At 34.1% G+C, this 21,581-nt stretch overlaps 1 protein-coding gene and 1 long non-coding RNA gene across 3 annotated transcripts in view; one reads left to right on the top strand and one right to left on the bottom strand.

Moving 5' to 3' along the window:
* Window positions 1-18,004, top strand: part of LOC134257312 (cytoplasmic aconitate hydratase-like) — a 29,640-nt gene extending 11,636 nt beyond the window's left edge. For both annotated transcript variants that reach the window (XM_062739947.1, XM_062739946.1), the window contains 18 exons: window positions 295-364; window positions 749-932; window positions 1,164-1,303; window positions 1,900-2,071; window positions 2,521-2,621; window positions 2,917-3,045; window positions 3,397-3,544; window positions 3,852-3,987; window positions 4,383-4,467; window positions 4,837-4,993; window positions 5,774-5,838; window positions 6,077-6,136; window positions 6,427-6,531; window positions 6,629-6,771; window positions 9,237-9,384; window positions 9,750-9,872; window positions 15,112-15,297; window positions 16,606-18,004. In XM_062739947.1, coding sequence (XP_062595931.1) covers window positions 295-364; window positions 749-932; window positions 1,164-1,303; window positions 1,900-2,071; window positions 2,521-2,621; window positions 2,917-3,045; window positions 3,397-3,544; window positions 3,852-3,987; window positions 4,383-4,467; window positions 4,837-4,993; window positions 5,774-5,838; window positions 6,077-6,136; window positions 6,427-6,531; window positions 6,629-6,771; window positions 9,237-9,384; window positions 9,750-9,872; window positions 15,112-15,297; window positions 16,606-16,716 — 2,263 coding nt within the window. In that variant the 3' untranslated portion in view covers window positions 16,717-18,004. The remainder of the gene's footprint in view (window positions 1-294; window positions 365-748; window positions 933-1,163; window positions 1,304-1,899; window positions 2,072-2,520; window positions 2,622-2,916; window positions 3,046-3,396; window positions 3,545-3,851; window positions 3,988-4,382; window positions 4,468-4,836; window positions 4,994-5,773; window positions 5,839-6,076; window positions 6,137-6,426; window positions 6,532-6,628; window positions 6,772-9,236; window positions 9,385-9,749; window positions 9,873-15,111; window positions 15,298-16,605) is intronic.
* Window positions 18,005-18,297: 293 nt separating this feature from the next.
* Window positions 18,298-20,801, bottom strand: LOC134257314 (uncharacterized). The gene is made up of 2 exons (XR_009989896.1): window positions 20,651-20,801; window positions 18,298-18,714 (listed from the first exon to the last, which is right to left on the bottom strand). It is a non-coding gene; the product is annotated as an uncharacterized LOC134257314 (long non-coding RNA).
* Between the last annotated feature and the right edge of the window lie 780 nt (window positions 20,802-21,581).

Here is a 21,581-nt window from a genome sequence, read left to right as displayed (position 1 = left end):
TATTTTATTACCTGTATATTTTTTATTTAAATTCCAGTAAAATTCTAATATTAAATTATAATAGTAAAGCATTTATTCAGACACTGTGTTACTTTTGCTGTACTATGACTGTATTTTGCACTTTCTTTGCAGGAAAATCTGCAATGTATGCATGTGCACGTACAGAACAAGAGAAAATTCAGAATGAATTTAAAGCTAAATCTTGTGCAGTCAAATGAAGAATGTATTATAAATGAAAAGTTATATAGCTGTATATATTTTATATTTCATCTTGGAGTTGTTTCTTCTTTACAGTGCAGATGCTCTGGAACAAAATCAAGAGCTGGAGTTTGAGAGAAATAGAGAAAGATTTGTGTTTCTAAAGGTATCGTAACTTAATCCAAAAACACAAGCTAAATAAATTAACTCATCACAAAAAGCAAGCTAGATTGACTTTCTTCATCATTTATTACTAATATTTTCAAACAAGGCTATTGAAAACAACTGAATTAAATTTTACAGGACAGTAAAGCACATTGAAAGCAAACTGCCAAGGACCAACAATTCTGCTTGGTTATAAGGCTTAATTAGATATATATAAAGTTTGCAATATACCTATTTTAGGGTCATTGTGATTGAAAATATTTTTTGCTGTAAGCGTCAATTCATTATAAGCACGTTTGCTCTAAATCACTTATACTGTATTAGGACTTTCCGTTGTTTAAATTCTTAGTTGCTTCTCATTTTGATTCTGTCCCTTCTTTTGTAGTGGGGAGCCACAGCCCTGAAGAACATGCTGATCGTCCCCCCGGGGTCAGGCATCGTCCACCAGGTAAACCTGGAATACCTGGCCCGGGTCGTCTTCAATGAGGGGGGTCTGCTGTACCCTGACAGCCTGGTGGGGACGGACTCCCACACCACCATGATTAACGGACTAGGGGTGGTGGGCTGGGGTAAGTACTTATAATGGGGGGGGGGGGGGAGAATAAGATGGAGATCAAAACAAGGCTGGATGGAGAACAAAACAAGGCTGAATATAAGCCATTAATTCACATATATAAAAATTTTCGTCTTGTTAACAGTGGTAAATGTGAAGTGGACATGATTAAATATGCTAATCTATAAACTATAATGATATATTTCTGCATCAATTCTGTGGGTACTACCCTTTGAATTGTTTGTAGGTGTGGGGGGTATAGAAGCGGAGGCAGTAATGCTGGGACAGGCCATCAGTATGGTGTTACCAGAGGTGGTAGGGTACAAACTGACCGGCAAGGTGGACCACCTAGTGACCTCAACTGATGTTGTCCTGACTGTTACCAAGGTAAATAAACTGAAAGCATTATTATCTCTGATGTTCAAACTAGTTTTCCTTGTAAACCTCTCCATCTTGAACATGGCTGGACTTCTGAGAAAAAAAATGATGAACTACATGTATTTTAAGTTTTCAATGTGCAATAAATGCAGATTGACTTATTTTATGACCTAGAAATTTATGGTATTCTAGAAATATTTGCAGATATTAATTAAAAAGTGCAGAAATGAAGTTTTAGTACATATACAACCTGTGAAGAGTCTTGGACAATCAAACAGGGTCCGCTGTTATAAAACATGCTTAAGTCTGAGAATGTTCTCAAGTCTGAGAATTTTCTCAAATACAAAATTCTCAGACTCAGTGGCCATCATGAAAAAAAGTTGAGAAAAATAAAAAAACCTTAAACTCTTTTATTCTCAAATTCTCAGCTGAGTAATTCTCAAGAGCTTAGTTGAGAATTTTTTTGAGAATTCTCAAAGTTTTATGTCGGCGCACCCAGGATTTCATTTAAAATGCATGTAATAATAGATGCAACCATTGAACATTGAGGAAATGTGATATGGGAAGAAAACAATGAATCTAAACTTTCTTGACTTATTTTGCAGCACTTGAGACAGATCGGAGTGGTGGGAAAGTTTGTGGAGTTTTATGGACCTGGAGTGTCCGAGCTGTCCATCGCTGACCGCGCCACGATCTCCAACATGTGTCCGGAATACGGCGCCACCGTGGGGTTCTTCCCAGTGGACGAGAAAAGCCTGGAGTACCTCAGACAGACAGGTAAATAGCTGTTGCATGATTTGCAGCAAGTTGTCAAATAAATATCAATATGGCAACCTTAAACACATACCCAGGTACAGAAATGCCAACCCTTACGATTTTGGCCTAAGTCTTACGAAATTAGCATCCAAAACATGCCTTACGATTTCTCTCCATATTTTTCCAATTGCATGTCTATTTACAAAACATCGATATTGGCAGAGGGCCTAGGCGGTCCCCAGACGGCACCTTACTATTTTTAATTTCAGAATGTTGGCAGCTCTGCAGGTAATTTTCAATGCATGAGTAACATTTTACGACCAATTAGAGATTGGATATGCTTATTAACAACACATGAACACAATGTTTATGAATAAATTCATATGACAAGTTAAAATTTATCTCTCTTTGATTCCAGGAAATTGTCCTGGTCTGTTTAATTCAATTTCTGTGTTAAATTTATCTTACAGGGAGATCAGAGGAAAGAATCAAATTTATTGAGGAATTCCTGAGAGAAATCAGAATGTTTAGGAACTACAGCAATCCAGAGGAGGATCCAGTATTTTCACAGGTGAAGGGTGAACTAAATACTTGTCCTGCTGGCATTTTTACAAGATGAAGGAAATTAAAGACATTATAGTATAAGGGATTAAAACGTAAAAAGGAGGCAAATTTTTTATTTCACCTGCAAGAGGAGCAGACTTTTTTCTCTATCAGAGCTCTTTCTATCATTCAGAGCTATTAGGGTTATTCTAAAACCTACTTAATTATTTAAAATAACTTGTAAATTAAATTGATATGAACTCTCTTGTGACAGAAGAGGCATAGTTCTCAGTAAATATAAAATACTTTTCCAATATTTATAGGTGGTGGAACTGGACCTGAGTACTGTTGTGTCCTGTTGTTCCGGACCTAAGCGGCCCCACGACAAGGTCGCCGTGTCCGAGATGAAGACCGACTTCAAGGCCTGTCTGGATAACAAGATAGGATTCAAGGTACTGGGTTTGTGTACATTAATTCATGTTGGTATTATGAAGTGTTATTAAGATTAAGTTACAAAGAAGAAATTTTCAATACTTGTCACAATTTTGGGTTAGTGTGATACGAAACGAAAAAGGACAGCTATTTAGATGGCAGAAATATACTCCTAAAATTTAGTAAATCAAATGTAAGAATTTCACTCAGACCAGATATATTTTAAATCTGACATACATGGAAGAAAGACAATTTAAGACTTAATTGTAGGCTATGAAATGGAAAAAGAAGAGAGCTACACTTGTATAGAAGTTTTCAACAATGTTATCAAATGCTTCAAGTAATAACTGTTTTCGAACTGTTCATTTTAGGGTTTCGCAATACCAACTGATAAGCAGGATACAAAAGTTCCCATTGTGTTCGACAACAAAGAGTACATCCTGTCACATGGTTCTGTTGTCATAGCGGCAGTCACCAGCTGTACCAACACCAGTAATCCTAGTGTCATGCTGGGGGCTGGTAAGTGGGGGGGGGGGATTTTATGCATGTCTGAAAACTTTTAATGTTTAGATATAGGTAACTTTTGTCAGTATTTGATGTTACACCTGTACATACATTTAAAGTACATCGTTTCTTGTTCCATGATTATTTTCCTTTTCATTTTTTTATGTATCATTTATTGATGAAATTTTAAAATTCCAAGGATATTGTACATAATATTATTCTGAGTAATCTGTTTTATGTAAGTGCAAAGATTATTCTGAAGTTCATGAGGATCGTATGTACCCTATGTTGTGATTAATTTGCATACAATTTGTTCCTGCAGGAATATTGGCTAAGAAGGCAGTAGAGGCGGGGCTAAGTGTCAAACCTTACATCAAAACCAGTCTGTCTCCAGGAAGTGGAGTCGTCACCTACTACCTCAGGGAAAGTGGAGTCACCCCTTACCTAGAGAAGCTAGGGTAAGTGTCAAAACTCACAGGGAAAGTGGAGTCACCCCTTACCTAGAGAAGTTAGGGTAAGTGTCAAAACTCACAGGAAAGTGGAGTCACTTTAAACTTAAAAAACTAAGCCATTGAAGGGTTAAAATATCAGGGAAAGTGAAGCATCTTGTACTTAAAAAAAACAGGACAAGAGTCAAAACTTTAAAGAAAAGTGGAGAAACTTTATACATAGATAAGCAAAGGTAAATTTCAAAAGTCTATAAACTAACTAGGTCAGATAATTTCAGTTTATCTATTTCTTTTGCTTTCTGAGGTTATATTCTTCTTTTTGTTCCATCACATTGATTGAAAAGAAAAATTCCATTCAATTTCTAATTAATAGTCTACTTCATTGAAATTTAATTTATTGGCAGGTTTGACATTGTGGGATATGGTTGTATGACATGTATTGGTAACAGTGGTCCTCTACCTGAACCCGTGTCTGAAGGCATAGAAAAGGTAAGGGCACAAAACTAGCTTTATAATAGTGTTTTGATACTCAGGAATACAGCTCATATTGAAATTGTAAGTTTATTTTGAGTAACAGCAGCCCTGAAAAATGTGTCGGAAATACTTATTAAAATGTATTAATTTTAGAAAAAACAACTATTATTATAATAATAGAACAAACAAATACAGTCTGAGGTGATTGTTGGTGTTTTATGAAAAGTACATCAGATGTTTTTTAAACCCATTTATGCAAATGTATAATAGTCTCTGTAGCTTCATTGAAATAATAAATTTTTCTTATTCTATGTATAAAAGATGATCTGAAGACGTTTCATTTTGTTTACTTGTTTGCTATTTTCCTTTTCTGATGTTTTACAGGGTGACCTGGTAGCCTGTGGTGTTCTGTCAGGGAACCGAAATTTTGAGGGGAGGATCCATCCACTCACCAGAGCTAATTACCTCGCCTCACCACCCCTAGTCATCGCATATGCCCTTGCTGGAACCGTCCTTATCGATTTTGAAAAAGATCCCCTAGGTTAGATGTTAACATTTACCCTGTACCTTTACATTTACTTGGCTTTGTGGATTCTGTTGTCCTTGTATATAGTCTTCCTCCTTTTTTATCCACACACAACAAATTTACGATGTGTATGTTTTGTAGTACTTACCATTAAGTTATTTGTAAGACTTATCTAACTTGACATTTCCGTGTAAAGTAATTTCCATGACTGAATGATTAAAAGGGAAAAAAAAACAATTCAGTTCAGGATGCTCACACCTTTAAAAGTACAGCAAAACTCGGTTTTAACAAAGTCACAGGGACCTATGAAATTTCTTAGCTATATCCTTAATTTTTTATAAACCTATAAGAAATTCATTAAATTGATATAGCTGGGAATCCAAGATGACTTGGCTATATCTGTAAATTCGCAATGTCTTTGTTCGTACTAAACGAGTTTCGCTGTCGAGAAATTTCATCCCAAGTTGATTTTTGCAGCCAAGGGAAATGAATTTAATTTGTCAGACTGTGAAGAAATCATTTCAATTAAAACTTACAAATATTGCACTACTGTAAATCTATTTTTATTCGCGAGAACTTTATTTTCGCGTAATTACGCGAGACAGTGTACTTGCCAAAATTTGATTCTCTTGTATGATTGTAATCCTTTAGATTATATAGAGCAATAACCACAATTCACGAAAATTTTGTCCCGCTTATCAAGAGTCCATGACAATCTCGCGAAAGTAAGATGTCGCGAAAATTAGGTGATTTACAGTATTTATTTTCAAAGTCCCTTGGTTTTCTTTATACTAGGTACTAATCCTGAAGGCAAGCCAGTTTATCTGAGAGATATTTGGCCAACAAGAGAAGAAATCCAAGTATGTTTCTTATGTGTACAGACAGGGAGTAATTGTTTCATTTAGAGATTGAAAAGGAGTAAAGGGGGGGGGGGGTAAAAATTAAATGTATTGTTGAGCTTATATTCTAAGCTTCACATAAAAATGGTTCACTTTAAAAAAAAAAGGCTAAATGTAAACATAATTAGTCAGAATTTCTGTATCATTCATAAAATTATTAATGTTCTTACATGTGTGCTAATGTTGTATTTTATTACAGGCAGTGGAGAAAGAATTTGTTGTCCCTGCAATGTTTACTGATGTCTACTCAAGAATCCAGGTTTGGTTTCAAATTATTCTTGCACACTTTGTCAGGGACCGATAAGCATTTGTACATTTGCCAACTTTTTCACAAAAGAGCGCACGAAGAACTCTTATGCTTACATACTGGAAATAGAATGTATTTTATTTTCTACTGTCTAGAAAATTGTTTAAATAATTTTTTTTTTACACATTTCAGCAGGAGTGATTTAAACTTACACTAGACAGAAAATGTTCTCTGGAAATGTTCTGTAAAATATCTCTGATCCTTGTTTATCATAATTAATGTTTGAAATCTTTATTTAACAGCAAGGAAACAAACGCTGGAACTCCTTAGTAGCTCCTGAAGGCATGCTTTATCCATGGGACGAGAAGTCAACCTATATTAAGTCACCACCTTTCTTTGAGAACATGGTAAGGTTTGGTCCTCAATAACGATTACTGATTTTTTTATACCTATGGAGTTCAATTTTTACATTGAAGGTTTTTCATGATTTTATTTTCATAAAAGGGTAAAGAAGTCGCTAAACTAGAAAGCATCAAAGATGCCCACGTTTTACTTAACTTGGGAGATTCCGTGACCACGGATCACATATCCCCTGCTGGCAGTATCGCTAGAAACAGCCCCGCAGCACGTTACCTAGGCAACAGAGGGTAGGTATTCTGAGCTTTTAGGACTTGTAAGCTCTTCTGAGTGAAATTATGAAAAATCCACACCGCATTAAGTATCCTTTATAATGATCTTTCTTTGGGATGTTGAATTCTTTGGCTTCAGAAAAAAACATCTTTTGTTCATATCTCCTAAAGTTTAAAAATGTTTTACAATTTGTGTATCTATTTTATGTATAGTGACAGGCATGCAGGGAGGGGGGGGAGTGAGTGGGGAGCTTTGTTCCCCTTCCTCCCCACATTTTTTCCAGACATTACTTTTCCAAAAATTATGCAGCATCCTGGAATGAAATTTTCTTTGCTTTCATTTTGTTTAATGTTAAAAATTAAATTCACTTTAAGTTAATTGTTTGCAGACCTGCTTACCCTTCCGCTTTTTGTGTAATTCTTCCGCTTTTTACCACAAAATTACGCTATTACTCCACTGATATTAATTTTACGCTTTTCATATTTTGGTTGAAATCAATTATGAACGTCTCAATTTAGAGTCCAATTTCGACCTGCTGAAATGATATGAGAAGTTTTTGTTAAAGTTATTAATAGAGGACTAGTAGTTATATGAAAACCGGTATGGCAGAGATTCGGTAGAATACGAGATGATTGATTAATAGTATGTTTATTAATGTCCCTCTCAAGAATTTTTCACTCATATGGAGACGCCAACGATTGGCGGTGGAGAGTTACAAATTTTGTTCTGCACTCGGGTCTTTTAGCAGTAAGGGATCTTTTTTGTGTTAGCACCAACTGCGACACAGGACCTCGGTTTTTAGGTCTCATCCGTAGGACCGGTCTGCACGCAGGCGCGTAGCCAGCATGGGCATGAAGTGTAAGCAGAAAACGGTCAGGGGTCTTGGGGCCCCCTTCAGGCCACCAGTGGGTCCAGGGCGAAGCCCTGCTGGGGACCCAGGGGGAAGCCCCCGGAAACTCCTGGATTTTACGAAATTTTTCAGTCATTTTCTTGCAAAAAAAAATCATGATAATCACTTTTCTCGAGCAAACACTTAGCTAAGTTATATACTGCTTCCTTCGATACTTCGGGAAGAGAACAATAATTAATCAAATTAATTTACGCATATTTTGTTATTGGAAAAAAATTTCCAAGTGTATCAAGATAAAAAAGAGTAGCAATTTCAATATCGTTATCATTGGAGTTTAAATATTTCAAAATATAAACAGGGGTGTTGTTATCTTTTGATTACCTTCATATTTGATAGCTGAAACGATTCGAGTGATAGCTGAAACGATTTGAGAATGCTTCAATTATAATATAATTCTTTAAATTGGTAACATCAGTAAAAGAAGCTATATTATTATTTACTTTGTTCACCATACTTTAAATTGTTTAACGACATTTATTCATTACCTCTACGGAAATTAAAAATCTTAAAAATTAAAAATTGGTATAGTTGTCCAAGACCTTTGTAACTTTTTCTTTCGATTAAAGTCCCTTAGATCGCTTTCTTTCATCAAATATTTGTCCGGATAATCAGGATTACGAGGAATAACAGTTGAAAATTTTGGTTCAACAATATTTTTTTCCTCAAGAATGTTGAAAGATGTTTTTGGAATTGATTTTATAAAGGACTAAATTTGAATGTGCAGACATGCTGAACAAAATTTGAATCGAAACAATAAGACGCAAAATAATTTGAAACACAGGTAGTGTCTCTTTTTCCCCGAATAAATTTCTCCAGAGCTTTCTTTTTTTCCTTCTTTTCTTTTATCCCTCTTTCTTTCTTTTTGGAAAATGATGTGTACGCACTTGCGTACTTGCGTATGGGCAGCTACGCGCCTGGCACGTCCCACTTTGGGATTCAAACCTGAGACGTAATGATTGACTCCTTTCTTCTTGAATTTAGAGCAGACGCTCTAACCATTGCGCCACGCGGGCGACGAAGAACACCAGAAGGCACGGCTTATGTAAACTATTAAATGACATTGCAATAAATACACCCTTTTCTATGCTCAATTTAGTTCATTTTAATATTGCTTTGAACAAGATAGAGAAATGTAAGTGTTTAAAACAAAAAAAGTGTTATGTGCAATTTGTATAAACATGCACAATTTTTATAAACATCCAAACGCAGACCTTTAATTAAGTGATTTAATGCATATTGACCAAATGCTCCATTAAGGGTGTGTGGTTGATTTGAGTTAAATGTAGGATGCTGGTATTTTACAACACTTTTTTTGCCAATAGATGATTCGAAAAAGAAAAGTTTATGCCAGGTTTGTTTATTTATGTACATTTTTGGTGGTTTTGAAAGAAAATAAAAAACTGTTTGTAAAACAACAAAATAGGAAAACATGATTAATTACGCTTTTACCTCTGAAATTCCACCAAATATTTTCATAAATTACACCCTTGCAACGAAAAGGGTAGGCAGGTCTGTGTTTGACCTGAAAAGGAAGCTGATTTTAGTCATTAAAGTTGTATGTTTTCTTTACAGGTTAACCCCTCGTGAGTTTAACTCGTATGGATCTCGTAGAGGTAACGATGCCGTGATGTCCAGAGGAACCTTTGCCAATATTCGTCTAGTCAACAAATTCATGAGCAAAGCCGGTCCTAGGACCAGACACATTCCATCCAGTGATGAGGTTAGAGAAGAAATAAGTCTCTTGGTTTATTTAAAAAGTAGCTATCATTTCTGTGCTGCTTACAACCAAAGGCAATCTTAAATTGATTATTATTTTTCATTTTGGGTAGGTCCAGTTCTGATTTGGATCAGTTGCATTCTGATTATCATCTCTGATTTTTTTTTCCTACACCAACCTTTTCATCCCTTGCTAGGTCCTATTCACTGTATTCATTATTCAATCATCTTGACCAAAGCAATTTTGGAAATAAAGTTTTTCCAATAACGCTCTTCTCTATTTTACTTGGAAAGAATTCCTTAATCTAACATCACATTTGCCATCATTTAATGCCAAACTCAAGATTGTTTTCATTTTTTTCCCTGTAGATGGACATATTTGATGCCTCTGAGAGGTACAAGAAGGAGGGTCGACAGGTCATAGTTCTTGCTGGGAAGGAATATGGGTCAGGGTCGTCCCGGGACTGGGCCGCCAAGGGACCCTGGATACTGGTAAGGAGATTTTAGGAATGAATATAATTGTAAAATTTGGAGATGTCATGGAGACAGATTTACTTACTTTGCGTAAAAAGACAAAGATTTTTACATGGGACAAACAGTGAAGTAGAATAGATATAATGAACATGAGTTAAATGGAAACAAATTTGTCTGTCTTCGGCACTTCAATAAAAGCATTTGTTAGCATCCACAAGTCATTTTACGTTATTTATTACGCTATGTGACAGTATACAAAACTACCAGTTTTAAAAAGCGTATTTAACATACTTTCGTGTCTCTAACTTCAAAAAATCTAATTGAACTGTAAAGATGAATTGTTAAACAATCTAAAAATTATAATTTTATAATTTTTTATCGCTGTTTTTTGTTTTAATTCCTATCAAATGTTCAAGCCTGTTCTGAAATAAAACGTCACGATTTTAGCGCATCGTAAAAACCGCATTCTTTTATTCCGCTGTTTATAGGACAACAGAGGATATATTCAGATTTCTTTGTACAGTGGTAGATACAGCTGATTATTCTGAATATAATGATACCAAACACGACCAGCCAGATTCGTATATTGCTATGATTATGGATAGTCAAATGTAAGCATTTTTTCGGAGAGTATTTTCACTCGTTTGACGAACCGGTTGCATATGTGTTACAATAATAGATCGAAAGAGAATCTTCTCCTCTTTAAGAAACTGTGTAGATTTATTTTCCTTACATCGGCGCTAAGAAGCGATCTTTCAAATAACAACACAACATATAGCCAGCGCGAATGATATTTGACGTCATTTTCACGCCCTCCACGATTCATGGAAATTGTTTTGTAATGGAGTTTGTTTACTGTAACTATAGAAATATTCAGAGGGGGATAACTCTCGGTGTCTTTTTTATAGGGTACCCGAAGGGGTAGTTTTAAATATAATAATTTTTTATCTAAGAAAAATACTAATTAAAAATGTCAAAAATATAAAACAAGGAACGATGATTAGGACTGAAAAAGAAAACTTCTATAAAGTAAAATTGACGTTATAATTTTGAAGCAATAAAAAATTATAATCATGAGTAAGAAATAAAATAAATATGTAAGAAAACAAGTATCTAGTGTAAAGAAAAAAAATACAATAGCCTTCTGATTTTTTTATTAAAAGAAATGTAAATAAATTCAATTGAGTTCATGAATAAATAAGCTTATTGTATGATATGCTAAATACCAGAAGAACGTGTTTACAAAATTCATGTCACAGAAAATTTTGTACTTTTGGTACGTGGGATATCTTTTTTTTTATAACGTTCATTCAGCTTGTCTCATATGATTTTTTTCTCATTGAAATACAGTTTATATCCATACATTGGCATTTTATTGAAACTTAATACATATGTTTTTATTATTTTTATATACGACACAAATGTAAAAATAGTATTTGCCAGGTGCTCATTTTTTTTCAAGAGACAAAAAGGCCTACAAATATTCTTGATTCGTTTTCCATGGGTATAGATCATATGCATTTAATCTAATACGTTGTGTAGATTTTATTATTTTACCTAGATTATATTTGACTGGTAAATACTATCTCTGAAATTTCTAAGTATTCTTGATTACAACACTAACAATAAATTACATGCATGTTAGGGCATAAAAGTCGGAAACAAATTGAAAGTGGGGTGGCTGATTGAAAGTGGGGGGGGGGGGCTAAACCAACAAAAAAGGTAAAACACAATTTTCAATGCCTAAAAATATCTATCTTTGAAAAAAAGGGGGGGTTAAGACCTCTATACCCCCCCCCTTACCACCCCCACCCCCTCGGTTTCGATGCCTATATGTAGAATATGAACATATGGATGGGTAGACGGATGAATAGTAAAATTCAAATAGGCAAAATAATATTACTGATGCATCAAAGAGGTCTAAAATTTTTAAACAAGAAATTAAAATTGTGGTGCCCCAGCTGCATTTCATTTCTGGTATTTTTCACCTAGAACATCTCAGGCGGCTCATATATCGCACCTCGGAAGTTTGAATGGAGCCTAGCGGAGTCAGCCGAGGATTGCCGATTGGAAATTTTTCGATATTTCAACTTTTCATGGCCGACATGTTTTAGTTTTTATTTCTTACATTTTAAAATTTTTATTTCTGACTCTTTTCAGATTGTACTTTTTGGTTATTAAAACAGTATTGAAGAATTCACTTATGAAAAATTTCGTTTACGTGATGAAAAAAAAATTTAAAGTGTATATCAAATGTCTTAGACATTGACATCTAATTTAATGAACATACATGGGGATGAAAGTGCTGCATGCACCGATGTACATGTACTATACATGTACGTGTATAGACAAAATCTTTAATTTGTTTTACTGGCTGTTTGTCTCTATGTGGGTAATATTACATTATTTATGGCATATTGTTCCAAATATGAACGCCCTATAATATGTCATTCAAAAGTTATAACTAAAGTTGATTTTTTGAAAATTAGGTCAAACATATAGGCCCAGATCAAGGGGGTCAGAAATCATATCAATGAACATGTTAAATATGAAAGTATTATCTCTTCTCAATCAGAAGTTATTAGGGGAAAATTGCATTTTTGAAAAGTATATCAAACGTCAAGGTTCAAGGTCACAAGGTCAAAATCCATAGTGTATTTAGAAATGATAATATACATATGAAATATGAAAGCTCTATACAGTGCATTTTCCATCGTCACAAACCACGACTAAAATGTACAATCCTATCACATACTAGTAAGCGGACGCCAAACCGTGGCTTGTGACTTTGTATCTTTTCTCATTCAAAAGTTATGACCAAGGTTCAAGTTTTTGAAAAGTATTTCGAACTTCAAGATCAAGTTCATGAGGTAAAAAATTATTAGGGGCCGCCAGGAGGCGGTCGGTTACTTGATATGAAAGTTTGAAGTCGCTGTGCGTTTCTGCGGACTTAGAACAATTTAAATAAAAATATTTAATATTTATATTATATAGAATATTAAAAAAAGCTATTTTAAATGTTCAACAAAAAGCACAATAATCATAAAATCAAAATTTTATAAATATTGGGGGGTAAATGTTTCATCCAATCCTGATTGACAAACTCTAACATGACAGAGACTTGAAAGAGAAGAAATGTAGTTGTGGATCTTGGGGGAGTTGGAGGGGGGGGGGGGGGGGGGTTGTTAACATTCTCTAAGAGAGAGCGAGGAGCCCCACATATTTTATATTTGTTGCGAAAACTACTTTAACATTAAACTTCTACCATAGTTCGTTTACAAGTACCAAACTGAGTGCAGATACGCAGAAGTCTATGGACAGTTTGCTTATACAAATACAGTTTATTGTATATGCATTATGCATGAAGAAAATTGGCAATGTCGCATGCATGTGTTTTTTAAGTCACGAGGATATTTTAATAGATAAATGTAAGAAATTTCAAAAACAGATCACGCAAATTTCAGTTTCTTATTACTATATCAAAGGAACAATTAATTGTTTTTGCGGCCGATTTTTGACGCTTGCGACAATATATTGGTTTCTTGTAGTGTATTTAGAACACATGAATAATATAAAATTCCATCTCTTCTCTGTTCCAATTCTAAAGAGATGACCAAGGTTGAATTTTTGTGACATACAAACAGATTTACAGTCTGACTGACAAACAGACAGACGAATAAGATTTAAAGAAACCTCGATCGCTTTCTCAAAAGCGGGGCAAATCAAATGTTTTACATCAGAGAGAGAGAGAGAGAGAGATCTAGAGAGAGAGAGATCTAGAGAGAGAGAGAGAGAGCTTTAATAATTCACAAAAAAATTCGGACAACCTTTAACACACATTAGGAAAGATCTACATGTTTAATTAAATGTTCAAAGGAATTTTAAATTAAATTCCCCCTCCTTTTTCAGAATTTATCATATGCTGCTGTCATATCTATGACTTATATTCTTCTAGTTTTTTTAGTTATTCAGAATATTAGTCTCCACTTACATATCGGAATAATTTAAGATTTACACCACGCTCCCAGTTAATACTAGTTCATTACCAATTCTCCGCATCATATCAAATGTTTCGTATGAAGAATTTAAGATACAACTTTTTGTTTTTAATAATTTATATCAAAAATTCATGATTCTTAGTTTCCTTAGGGCTATATAATTTATCACTCTGACTCTCTATAAATCCCATGCGCGGATCCAGGAATTAAAGTTAGAGGGGGCGCCCATAATCGGCAGGGGTCTGGTTTAAGCTGAATTCTAGAGATTTTGTAGGAAAAATTGAGGTTAACCGAGTGGACATTTTTACATTTTCTCGACGAAACTATGATTTACGCTAACTTTGACAATTTTAGGGGGCGGATGCGACCCCCTTTGATCTGCCACGGAATTTTGTAATTGCAAGCATTGTGCCCAACACAAAGATTAATTTTACAAAAGGATAAATACAGTCTTTAAATTTCTAGTTATTAAAGACAAAAACCCAGTGACCTTGACTGTGACCTGTATGTTAAAAATAGTTTTTTTCGTTTTTAGTTAACCTTTGCAATTACTTTTGAACCGCAAGAAATAGAGACTTCATTTTTTGTATCCATATTTTACTAATCATGTTCTCTCAAATGACACCAAGGTCAATTGCCTTGTGACCTTGACTGTGACATATGTGCCAAAAAGTTTTTTTTTTAATATTTTGTCGTTTCCGGGCGCATAGTGTTTCACAAACAAATCTTGTTTTAAATTAATTTGTGATCATTTTTATTGATTGGATTTGTTGACGTCTTTTTATAAGCATAACGTCAACGCAACGTTGCGTGTCCCATGTGACCCAATTTATTATACTGGAAGAAGACTCTCACTATCTGATGATTTAAGTCAATCTAGGTGTTTGATGCAATTGAACTTTAATAACTCTGATTCTGGGCAAAGGAAATAAGAAGAGAGAGATTATATTTTGAATACATTACCTTAAATTACCTTAAGTTTTGACCTCAATGCTACAACTAGTAGGTATTTTCTTCAGAAAAGTGGTCACACACTAGAACAATACCTTTACATTTCGCAATCTATTTTTAGTAACAATGCTTGACCAGAAAATTTCGAAATTATATTTTTCGTAAACAATTTTTTATAAGCTTTAATTTGATATATAACACAAGTGGTATATACTAAATTTAAAATTTGACTTGTGGTTGCTACATTTGTTACTGTAGTTGCAAGAATCAATGCATGTACAACAATCTTGATTTTTTTTTTTCAACAGGGAATTAAGGCCGTTATAGCAGAGAGTTATGAACGAATCCATCGCAGTAACTTGGTCGGGATGGGTATCATTCCGTTCCAGTACTTAGAGGGACAGACAGCCGAGACCCTGGGGCTGACTGGTACCGAGACCTACTCTGTAGACATCCCAGATAACCTCACCGCAGGTCAAGTGTTAGAGGTCAAGGTGAGTGGTGATAAATGTCAAGGTCAACATTCTTTGTATTGAAATGGTTCTTGTTTATTAGAATTGTGGGGAAAAAAGGATAGAGGTACACGGTAGATATTGATATGATCAGTGGTACCATGCCGTATTTTTAAGTGAAACCAAATCAGTTCAGTGTAAATTGGTTGTTGGTTTTGTATATTTTGAACCATCTTGAATGACATAATAACAAGAATATTGTCTGTATTTAGTAGTAAAATTGTTTTACAAAGAACGAGGGCGCTTTTGATTGGCATTCGGCAGGAACCTGGGCGTACTTGAAAAGTGAAAAATTTATTGACATGTCACATGAAATTTTAACATTTTTTTAATTTATCGGGTTCCTGTGCAACAGGAACGGAAAATATTTTCCCGAAATTGAGCTTTGATTTGCTAAAAAATAACTTGAAAATTGGCCATATCAGACTTTTGGTACAAAATGGTACTTTTTTAAACACGTTTTTCTAAAAATTTTCTATGTCTGGGTCTTCTCTCCATGATTTTGAAACGTTATTTGTGTGTATTTCAATTCAAAGAAACGAATACACTTTTTAAAAAAATGGAGAGAAGACCCAGAGACCACGAAAAACGAACTTTTCCCCAAAAAATCCAAATGTGTCAATGTGGTGCGTCTTTGTCCTTTTAAAAACATCTTTACATGTGTAGCGGTGATAGCTCAGTTAGTTAGGCTACCTGTTCAGTGCACTCCACGCAAAAAGCTTTTGGTTCGAGCCTGGCATGGGGCGTTAATTTTTTTTTATTCAGGCAAACAACCATTTATTTTGTCAGTTTCGTTTTTATGTACTGATGTATTAAAATTTTGAATTAGATGAATTTTGGTTCAGTTTGGTTCTCAAGTGAAATCAATTCTAATCTTCTATTTTAATAAAGTACATGTACACGTATCATGCATCTATGCAGTTAATATATTTTAGGTTTAATCTTTTGTGAAATATTACTATGTTATAGTACCCCCTAGAAAAAAATGGACATAAAAGTTACAATTTTACAATGTCTTTCAAACTAAATGAAAAAAATAAACCATGGACGTTTTTGTAAAATCTGACCAGGTATGTTCAGCCAACCAAATCATTGACATTTAAACCATAAATGTTTCGTACAAATGATTCCTGCAGATCACCCGCCAAATGCGCCCATCTTCTTTATCCCTTATCATTTGACCAATGTCATTATTTTACCACTATGTACGATTCTTTTGATAATTTTTTAACATGTTTAACTGTTAATCAATCAGTTGACCATCGTTATGATGTTTTTCTCCCTTTTCAGCTGAGCAACGGCAAAACATTCCAAGTGAAGACGAGGTTTGACACAGAAGTGGAGCTGACCTACTTTAGACACGGGGGAATCCTAAACTACATGATACGACGAATGTTATGATAGGATAGAATCCACAAAACACTTCAGTGATTCCGCGGCCAGCCCAATCAAGACATAGTTATTCCTGATGTGGACACTGAATTAAAGAGTTGATTGTGTAGATAATTTGCATGAATAATTGTGACTGGGTAATTTATGTGGGGGGAAAGAGCTAGTTTATAAAGGGAGAACTTTTAAGGGTAATTGATTCAAGAAGAAAAGGCTCAATTCATTGTTTTGATTTTGTTATGATTGGTTTTGATATTTTTATTTTTTAGTGAATTCAACATTGGAAAGTAAAAGGAATTTATTGATATTATGTGTAGGATATGTGGTATTTTTTTCTTGAAAAAGTATTATATTGAGGGCTATTTCTTTTTTCTTTATGGGCATCGTGAACATTTTTTAGGTGCATTAAATATAAGTGAATGTTAATGTACTTTAAAAAAAAATATTATTAATGAAGACTTTCAAAGAATGTTTGAATATATTTAAAATGTTAGTCTTCACCAATACTTTGTTATGGTAACATTTAAACATGTATCTGCCTGTTCAGGAAAATTTAAAATACACATTATATAGTTGTATACATTTTTCTGCTTTCACCTTAATTGATAGTTACACTGAACGGTATATTTAATTTCTCTGATTTCTTATCAATTTTTCTGTATTCTTCTCAAAATTGATATCTTTGATATAATTTTATATGTATAGAACGTTCTTCATCATATCCATATTTTAAAAATCTGCCAAAATATGCATTTACAATGTATATGCAATTATAGTAAAAAAATCTTATTTTTAGATTGTTCTTAAAAATAAGCATTTAGTTTCAGATTTTGTTTTTCTTAGCAACATTTTTTTCCCAAAGAATATCAGTGCCATGTAAAAAGATAATTTCTTTCTGGTCATTGATTTCAAGTTTATTTTTCAGTATTTATCGAAAGCAATGTGTTTTAAAATTAGTATGAATGCAAGATGGTTGATATGTCGTGATATTTTAAATAATTTTTTGTGAATTATGAATTTATAATGTGAAAACTTGAAAATAATGCAAGGTTTGTCATTGTTTCCACTAGACATTTATATAGATTGTGTAGATGAGACAGTTCCCACAAAAACGTTAATATAATCAATTCTTAGTACATTTTATAGAATGATGTGATCAAATTGATTACAATTGAACATGTGTGTGTAATTGATATTGTAAGGGGAAAAAAGTAATAGTTTACCAGTGACTACAAAAAAATCAGCAATACATTTTTATGACATTGTGGCAATTAAAAAAATCAGATGTATGTGAACAAAATATTTTGTTTTTATGTTTGTTTGAAAAAGAAAAATGTTTAGACCTATAGTGAGGGTGGGGGAGGGGTGATAAAAAGAGTCTTAAACTTAATTAACTAAAAAAAATAGTACCCAGTTCTCTAACTGTTGAATGCAAAGAGTAATCTGCAGAATACAAACTTTGAAAAAAAAGTTTTAAAGACTGGAAATCAAAGTACATAATTGACTAAAAAAAGCCTAACATTGGGAGAAAATCAGCTCGATGACCAAAAACATACCTAAGGAAACTAAAAGTTTATAAAACAGAAAACGGTGTAACAAGTTTCCATTTATTTTGTTTCTAATGTTTGGATACAAAAATGTAAAATGGCATGCATGCAGACACAACAACTAAAAATATAAACATTTGATATAAAATAAATAACATGATAGTTTGTACTTTGCTGCCTTCATAGTATGCAAGAGTACATTTAAAAAATTATATATGTTTAACACATGGGTTTCATTCCAACCATATTCTCTGCGCATGTCAACGGAAGTTGCACAACTCGAAGTATTTGTTGGTTAACGTCTTTGATTGGTGCAATGCAGGCTCCAAATGGAAGTAGAAGAACGTACAACCAAGCGATGAAGAACGCGATCGGCCATCCGAGAAATATTAAAACCAGAAACCACAGAAAGGCCCATAAAATTCCGGCGCCTCCTTCACCCTTACCCATTTTAGTTATTTACCTGAAATGATAAAAGGAAAATTTACATTTGATGTTCAACCTATGTTCAAGAAACTGGGAAAATGTTTAGATTGCAAATCTTTTCATCATGTACAGGACTCAATCGCATCTCATCGGGCCTACATGTACATGTATCTAGTGAGTTTGGAAAAATCTCTAGGAAACGTCCGAGAACTTACATGTACCAATGGTACAAGAAATACATCTTCCATCTTCGTAAGCCAATTATACGGTTTAAGATCCGCCCCATAGAGGAGTGGATCGGACCGTAAACCTTTGACTAACGACGATGTGTACATGTAAATTATCAAGATCTCCTTTAGTTTGTGCAGTAGCCTTCCGAAGGGGGTTGTGCATATGGAACGTTGTTTGTATCTTTCTTTTATAATTATACTCGAATCAAATATGAATTGACGCTTCTAGATTTTGTTTGAAATGACACTATTGATGAGTGCATCAGAACTCACTAAAAAATTTCCATTTAGCATGATTTGAGCATAGAGCAGGGACACCCATCCACCCTCCACCCCCTCCCCAACACACACACCAACCCCAGCCCTCTTCCGCGTTAACCTTTTCTCTGGAACCTAGCGATAGTCCTCAGAACTGCTTACAAAGAAAAACAAGTATTAATTTATTTTAATTTGTGTGGGACAGTGTGGAGGTTACATGTATGAGGACGTTCATGTATTGTAAGAGTCGACAAAGCGTTTTTTTTTTTTTTTAACATAGAGACGGTGGAATTATTTTTATTATCGATTGATAATGTGTAAGATGATGGAGTACAGTTAATTCCGCAGTTGAACACGTGTTTCAAGTAACAGATTGCGCATTTTTACTCGTAAACAATGTAAATGAGATTTAGTCATAAAATCCGGGATAATCGGATCCTATAAACATGTATGAAATACAAATTACATGATAAGACAAATTTTAAAACATGACATAGAAATAGTTACATGTCCACTAGAAGGGATACCGCTCATAGCTGACATATTTATTTTTGTAAACTGTATCTCGCATCCCGGACATATTATTAATATCTTGAGCTCATTTAACAATTCTTGCTTTCTTTCTTTTGATTTACGCAAGCAACTTATATTTCCTTCCTGGATATAACATGTGCATGGCGGAGATAAATTTTAAGGTCAGCATGTTACATGTAGAGTTCTTTGTATTTCCATTATTAAAATAGGCGGAGAAGGAAAAGTTATGGACAATTTCGGTATTATTTCTCGTAATGACAGTGGCGGATCTAGATAGATTTTTTTTAAACGGCACTTGGAGGGTAGGGGTTCAACAGCTCAGGGATAAAGGACCACCCATAAAACTCCAATTGATCTATAAATAGAGCAATGCTCTGATGTGATTCCAAAGATTAAAGCTCCCAGTTGTTTTACAAAGGTTTTCTTCAGGTACTTTGCAATATTAAACAACATAAAAAGGTGTCATATTTATTTTCAGATCGGCACATGAAGGAAGGGTTCTAAATCCAAGTGAATCCCCCCCCCCTCTTCTCTCTCTCTCGCTCTCTCTGTGCGTGTAAAATTTAATTAAAGTTCTCGGCATGAATAGCCCAATTTACCGGCTGTTTACAAAAATATTTATCTTGGTGTGAATGAATGGAATAGCCAGCGAAGGATATTGTTTACGCTGACATACTTATGTTACAATCACGGCAGTAAAACAGGGTCGAGATAATCAGAAGGCATAAAATAAAAATTAACATGCCAAGTTAATAATTTAACTGCATGCACAATTGTACATTCTCTCGCTCAAAGTACTTACGTTCAACTGCCAAAAAATACAAGCCAAACCACACCTTTCGTCGGTTACTGTTATTTTACACACTATCTCAAGACGTAAATTGTTCCTCATGCAAATTGCTCTAGATTTGCTTTTTTAAAAATTCCAATCGATAAAAGATAAAAACCTACCTGAGGACGAGATATAATTAAGTTGACTTTTTGATAACCGTTGATTTCTCCTGGTATGTTTAACTTGTGTATTCTCTCAGTTAGTCACGTGAACTAAGTAATAATAGTTTATCATGTGAAAGATGATACACATCCACAAGGCGCGCGGCCGGAAAATAAGCTACGAGTTCGCTATGTTTGGGGCGGGCGCGGATCTAAATTGTAATGCGAGCAAACATAATCATGATAATGGCTATGATTTTTCATTAAAAATCTCGATTAAGTACTGTATAATAAGGCTCCAAATATATCCCTGTTTGTACTTAAAAAAAAGTATCGATCAGTAGGGGGTTAATTAACAATTAAGTACACGTTATTGCTGATTTTTAAAAAATTAATTTTACAATTTTTTCTCTGCATGATTGCATTTTCGATAAGCTACAGAAATTTTTAATTCAGAATCTTGTTCATTTATTATATTCATTTCGATTGTAATCATTAATCAAAATAAACAAGATGATCTTTCCTTTTCCAGTGGTACCCTTCGGATAGGGAGGGGGAGTTACTTTTTATAAAATTAACGCAAAATATCAAAGACACCAGACGAATAGATGGTATATTGGTGTACTTTACCCCCCACCCCCGAGCTTCTTTGAATTTTTATTGTAATGCAAATTAAGAAAGATCTTATTACGCCTAGCTACGAACCGAGGAATATTATAATTACGTGCCTGTATACTATATATGAAACGGAAAAAAATAATGTTCTAAATTTGAATAATTTTTTGTATGCAAACTGTGGTTGTAAAAAATACAATAAGTATGGATTTCTGTATGAAAGCAACTTTAACACTCCTGGAATATTTTCCTTAAATCCTTTTTAAACTTCATTAATTGTATGAAGCGGTTGATTTGTGTACAATTAATTTGTAGAATAAATAACTTGACCCGA

Source organism: Saccostrea cucullata, unplaced genomic scaffold (assembly GCF_032062105.1).
Source record: "Saccostrea cucullata isolate Sc308-1 unplaced genomic scaffold, CSIRO_AGI_Scuc_v1 ctg3659, whole genome shotgun sequence".
Taxonomy (NCBI): Eukaryota; Metazoa; Mollusca; class Bivalvia; order Ostreida; family Ostreidae; genus Saccostrea; species Saccostrea cuccullata.
The sequence above is the reverse complement of the archived record's forward strand: the minus strand, read 5'-3'. Positions and strand labels throughout refer to the sequence as shown.